General features: G+C 33.7%; 2 protein-coding genes and 2 non-coding genes across 4 annotated transcripts in view; all 4 read right to left on the bottom strand.

The window, feature by feature from the left end:
- The window catches only part of LOC116770751 (uncharacterized), a 38,441-nt gene extending 34,432 nt beyond the window's left edge, over positions 1-4,009 (bottom strand). The window contains exons 1-3 of the mRNA XM_032662348.2: positions 3,518-4,009; positions 3,298-3,430; positions 2,744-2,762 (exon numbers count right to left, since the gene is read on the bottom strand). Coding sequence (XP_032518239.2) covers positions 2,744-2,762; positions 3,298-3,430; positions 3,518-3,967 — 602 coding nt within the window. The 5' untranslated portion in view covers positions 3,968-4,009. The remainder of the gene's footprint in view (positions 1-2,743; positions 2,763-3,297; positions 3,431-3,517) is intronic.
- Trnat-cgu (transfer RNA threonine (anticodon CGU)) lies at positions 2,473-2,544 on the bottom strand. Its single transcript has one exon. It is a non-coding gene; the product is annotated as a tRNA-Thr (tRNA).
- On the bottom strand, positions 2,855-2,927 carry Trnaf-gaa (transfer RNA phenylalanine (anticodon GAA)). The gene has a single exon. It is a non-coding gene; the product is annotated as a tRNA-Phe (tRNA).
- Positions 4,010-4,775: 766 nt separating the features above from the next.
- Positions 4,776-5,719, bottom strand: LOC116771008 (ribosome-recycling factor, mitochondrial). Its single transcript, XM_032662708.2, has one exon. The coding sequence runs from the start codon at positions 5,604-5,606 to the stop codon at positions 4,851-4,853; it is 756 nt and encodes a 251-aa protein (XP_032518599.2). The 5' UTR covers positions 5,607-5,719; the 3' UTR covers positions 4,776-4,850.
- Positions 5,720-6,004: the final 285 nt, after the last annotated feature.

The following is a 6,004-nucleotide window of genomic DNA, read 5'->3' as shown; positions in this document are numbered from 1 at the left end:
TACACCGCTCGGTAGACATATGAACTATAATCTTTAATAAGAGATAGAGAAATGACTCGTAAACAAATATTAAACTCTCAACTATAGTAATGAATTGGAGAATAAAATTATAAACGTGATTAAAACGACAACCCTCGCTCCTAAAAATTACATCAAAAGTAATAAAATAGCCGTGAAATCCCTAAAATTACTGACTAAAACGTGAAAAACAAGTGGAAACTTGTTTAAGCGAGGTGGCACGTGATGCTGTTTGGACCGTAGTCACGTTTGTGATGGAGGGCGGGGAGGGCGGAGCTTCTGGGGTGTCGGGGGCGCTCGCACAACGTGACCCCGGGCATGACCTCGCACAGTTGGAGATACGGAATGGAATAAAACAGGTTTACAAGATTCCGTACATATAATAAAGGATTTAATTTGCTCAATACTTACACACATCTGATATCTGGAATGACTACTCCAATGCTGATCGTCATTAATGTTGATTGAATGTTTTTTATAAACCGGACACAATGTACGTGTTGCAAAAATATTATATATATGCTGCATCATTATACTGTAACCACAGACGAACAAGTCGGATTATTTATATATAGGTGTGATGTAGTGAATATTTTGTCCAAGATGTAATATTTTGGTCGGAACCCCTTGTCCGAGGTCCGAAGGTCCGTGCCGCCGCATACCTCAACTAGTATTGTACGACCCACAGATTCCAGCGGCATCCCGACGCTCGCAGCTGAATACATTCATGAACGAATGTTCCATTAATATATACATATAAAAATATATATAGCTTACTATGCAGAAAAATGTGTAACATACTATGCTGATTAATTAGTTGTCTTGGCAAAATGATTAACACAAATGTTGACAGAAGTAACAGATCAAAGACCTCCTGGCGATCATTTATTACAGCTGCAGGTGATCGATCGTTTTTTGATAGCTCGTCTACGGTCAGCCCGGTGAAGAAACCTCGTGCACTTAATATAATAGAGCAAATGAAATAAATCCAATCAGAGCCATTGATGTTCAGACAGCACTGAGCACACATGCCGTACCGTACCGTTATAACCTTTATATAAATCTATCACATTCACATTATCACTTTGGCTCTCAATCAAATGCACCATTGACTCATTCCGCCAAATATACTAGCATATCAGCTGTCACTCTGTATCCGTATCGCTGAAGCTGTGTGACGTCAATTTCATTCAGCAGCCTGTATCCCACCGACCTGTCCTTATACGGCTCAGTCGTGGCACAGGTAAATATCCATGTACCCTCAATCAACACTCGCTTCTCACTGCTGATATTGACTATCTGTAGCGTTATAAGTGACTGGTTCAGACCATCCGTCTGCTAACCTTCTCGGAACTTAAGCACTGAATCGATTTTAATAACAATTTTCACGAAACACGAGAACGCAAAAAAATATATCGTACTATCTGTAAGACAGGAAAAGGTATTCAAAAATATTGAAGTCGTGTCCCGGGGTAATAAAGTGACATATTGAGCGAGTTTTAAAACATGTGTCGAGAATATTGTAATAGCAGGAAAATACTTTTAATTGCGATCCATTTAAAAGATAAAAGTATTAAGTATAGTGTAAAGATCCTAGTCATGTAATTTGTTAGTAGGAATGAAGTCTTACTTGTGAGTCAAGCTTTGACTCTGAGTTGGAAAGTCTTTTAAAGCACCTAACTCTGCAATTGTTATTACAACACGATGCGAAGTTTATAAACTTCATTCAATAATAATAAAGAGCGGATATCGAGCGAGAATACACTGGAGGCGAGCCAAACTCACGGAAACGGATGTGACGTCACCAGATAAAGTAAACAACTGCGGCTTATCGACACGCGATTTATATATAGGAATATAAATATAATGATCGCAATTAATTATGATGATGCATGGCCCGTTTGTACTCCTTAACATGTGTTGAAAACAATATTAAGGAACGAAAACAGAGACGTGAATCAGAACTATCCATGACTGACGAGTTGTTTCTACAACCATTACATGTGTACAAAATAAGAAAAAACTATCTCCCTGTAGGTAGACGAACCGGTTCGGTTATTTGAACTAACAGGATATGCCGGAGGCTGAGTAACGGCAGTTCGTTGTTTGACTAAAATACTATATTTAAAAAAAAACAGACGTAGCCAGCTTACGACAGTAGGTAGAAGATACTTTGTATAACGTCAATAATGAAATATCAAGTATAAATATAAAAACATAATTATATGAAAAATTTTATATAAATAAATGTTTAAACACACAAACGTTCAAGTAACAGTACATGTGAGGACACGCCTCATAACGGACACTACGACTATCAGTAATGTTACTTCACATACAAAATGATTAATATTATGGACGAATGTTTTACTAATAATTAAGATTGTTCGAAATGACACTAAAAGAATTCAAATTTAATGGTAGTTACATGATAAAAAAAGACATACAGGAAGATGCCTCCTGTGAGGATTGAACTCACGACCCCTGGTTTACGAGACCAGTGCTCTACCACTGAGCTAAAGAGGCGATGATAGGGCATGCCAAATAGATAATCACATCACACAACCCCTCATAGACAATAGATGGATAACACAGAATATATCAACACGAATAACGAAAAGCGAAACATACGACTCGTTCAGAAACACTTATCTTGTTCTATTGATTAGACTTCGTTAAAAAGTAAGACTCATATATATTAATTAAATAATAAAACATTACTAACCTTACGTCACCGGGATCACCTGGAAAAAATTAAGTTCATATTTGGAATGATGGAGACATTACAGATAACTTAAAAGTATTAAATTACTAAACTGTGAAATAACAAAAAGAATGCCGAAACCCGGGATCGAACCAGGGACCTTTAGATCTTCAGTCTAACGCTCTCCCAACTGAGCTATTTCGGCTACATGAGTTGGGATCAAACTAGACATAAGTATAGTAAACATTTATAATGTTGTGAATCATATTAATAATTGTTCATCGTATATTCCTTCAACACACGAGCCATTTAAATTTTTTATTCAAATCAAATGATTTATGCAATATGTCAATACATAATTAGTTTGATGTGACGTGCCATCTTTTCATTATCCTTGGAACTTCTTACTGTTCTTCGCAAGGTGAAAATATAGCAAAATGTTAAGAGATGGCGCTTTAAAAAATACTTAGCTTGTAATTTAAAATCAACAGGTTTCTTGAGACCCTTTATAAACCTAGTCACTGTACATTATTTAGTGAAATAAATAAAGTAATGCATGTAATCACAAATCCTACCGATATCCTGCACTTGAACAGCCTTGTCTGCCGACACCTGGCCTGCATCATTTAACACAATTCCACACTTTTTATACAAATGGCTCCGAATCTTCAACAACTTCTCCTTCTCTTCAAACTCCTTAATTTCATCCTTAAAGTGATACAGACAATATTATTATTTATTACAATTCCTTCATCAAATGATGTAAACATGTGATTAAATAAATTATTTTCTGACCTTTAACTCCTTTAACTTAGTATGAGACCTACTAGATAGACACTGGCGATAGTGAGAATCCGACCACAAGATTTGATTGGGGTTTACTAAAGACGGAGCAGAGCCGCGGATTCGTCGGCTCCTATTTTGCAAATCGCTTGATTTAATTTTAGAAAGAGGTGATGTAGCGGGGTCTAATGATTCCAACGTTTTCTTTGGTTTGACCCGAACATCCGACTTCCTTGATTTATTAATTGATAACTCAGGAACATAGTCTTTAAGAACTGTAGGTAATTCACGATAAGCACCCCGACTAATATTTGAAGAACTCGGTTTCGCGCCAAGTTGCGTAGCTGTCGGAGCTTCATGTCTTGTTACCGTTGAAACAGCCTTCAAATTTTCCCGAGACCTATTAATAACCCGCGACATAACTCTCCCATAGCTACTGTCTTTCTTATTTCTTTTTTCCATCCTGAATTACAACACAATATGTCTACAACATTAAAATAGCGTCGTGTTTTGACATTTTGCTTGGATTGTTGTGACTTGGACTGCTATACATTTTGAAGTTTTGACAGTTAGCACTGCGAATGCATTCAAATTAATAATATTATATTTTAAATACTATAATAAAATACAAACGTCTGATTTTAGAAATAATTATGCTTTTTATTGAAGGCATGTAAATATATAAACGATATATATAAAAAATTTTTGGTCTTTATTCCTTTACCAAATTTCTGAGACAGCTGAACCCATTTCATTAAAAGATAAATTATATCATAAGGAAAATTGTAGGCATTTTTTTACAAATTTTATATACGTATTTTCATGATTTTGAAATAAAATGGGAATGGGTATATAAAAAAGTATATTATAGTATTCCTAATATCATTATTATTACAAAATAGGAAGAAAGTAACTATAAAGACAAGCAAGTCTTCAAGTATCTACACTCACATCTTTAAAATTTTGTTTTTTTGTGTCGATTTGTTATTAGTTTTTGGAAATACATATGTAGGGTTTATAATTACTGATAATATTAATTTTCAGTAACAGTATTAACTATGCAGTCTTAACAGTTAAGTAAAAATGTGTAGTTATGAAGTATTTATGTATATCATCACAACTTTAAGTGGAAAGCCTCTTCTACTTTTTTGTATTGCATGTTTTAAAAATTGAATTGCCAATCTAACCTTAGAGAAATATTGTGAGGAGATGGATAGAGCAAAGGTATATAGGGAGGTAAATAAATGGAATATATGAAAAAAAAATTAAATAATGCAGTAAGTAAAATATATTTTATCTACAATATAGTTCATGATGCATTTTTAACCTAAATAACTGGAGTGATTCAGTTTCCGACTAGTTCTTTGTGCTTGTGATCATAAAGGGTTTTGGCTTCTACAATGTACCCATCACATAATGCTGATATTTGTTTATTGACACTGAAAACTAAGTCTTCAGATACATCAGTCTGTTTCTTAGTTTTTTTAATATATTCGTTTTGAATGTCCTTTATGCTGTCTCGGCATTTGATAAATAAAATCTTAGCATTTCTAGCCAAAGCCTCTCTGTGTTCTTTCGTCACTTTTGGTACTGGAACATATAGAGTTGTACCATCTTGCTGTGGATTCAGATTGAGACCTGAATTCTGAATTGCTTTCAAAACGTCTGGTATAACTTGTGGAAAAGATGCAAAATTAATAACCAATGTCTTAGGATTCTTTCTAACAATCTGTGCTAGCTCTTGGAGCTCATACTCCTTGCCGTCGTATTTAATTGGCAAAGTATCTATGGCACCAGTGGTCGAACGGAGAGATAAGTTTTTGGTGAAATCTTCCTTCATTTTTTCAATTGAACTTTGACATCTTTCCTTAAGTTTATTAACCGGCACTAATTCTGATATCATGAGAGGGTTGATTTCGACTTTGCCACCTTTTCCCTTCTTGTCTTTTCCTTTATCTTTACTCTTTGCATAGTTTCTAACTGTAGTTAAGTTATATTTATTGAAAATAAACCTCTCAGAGTCACTTAGGAGGTTAGGTATAACATATTTTGAATTTAATAATGATGGCAATAAAAATCGTCCTACAAATCTTGACACCATGTTTTGTAACTCAAGTATATCTTAAATTAGAGTATTCCATTTACGTTCACAACAAAAAGGATTGTTAAAAATTACTCCACCACAGTTTAATCAGTCAAACGTCAAATAAGTTGAAAAATAATTAATTTATTAAATAAGGAATTAAAAAATTTACCTTATAATTATAAGAAACATAATTATTTAAAAGTATTATTTTCTGCCTTATGAGATTTTTTTTATTGTAATAACATATTAGTTAAAAATTGCTGGAGAATAGACTACGTTACCCTTTTGATTCTTTATTTTACCAACATATTAATAATTACTTATAATTTGTATTAATACATTTTCAAAGAAGTTTTAAATACGGTTTTTCTAAAATTTTTAAATATATTGTAAGTATAAATATTTTTATTTTT

This window comes from Danaus plexippus, chromosome 7, assembly GCF_018135715.1.
Source record: "Danaus plexippus chromosome 7, MEX_DaPlex, whole genome shotgun sequence".
Classification (NCBI taxonomy): domain Eukaryota; kingdom Metazoa; phylum Arthropoda; class Insecta; order Lepidoptera; family Nymphalidae; genus Danaus; species Danaus plexippus.
The sequence above is the reverse complement of the archived record's forward strand: the minus strand, read 5'-3'. Positions and strand labels throughout refer to the sequence as shown.

What these genes read in the sequence shown, in the direction of transcription:
- LOC116771008 (XM_032662708.2), bottom strand. Translation starts at nt 5,606, where the DNA reads ATGGTGTCAAGATTTGTAGGACGATTTTTATTGCCATCATTATTAAAT.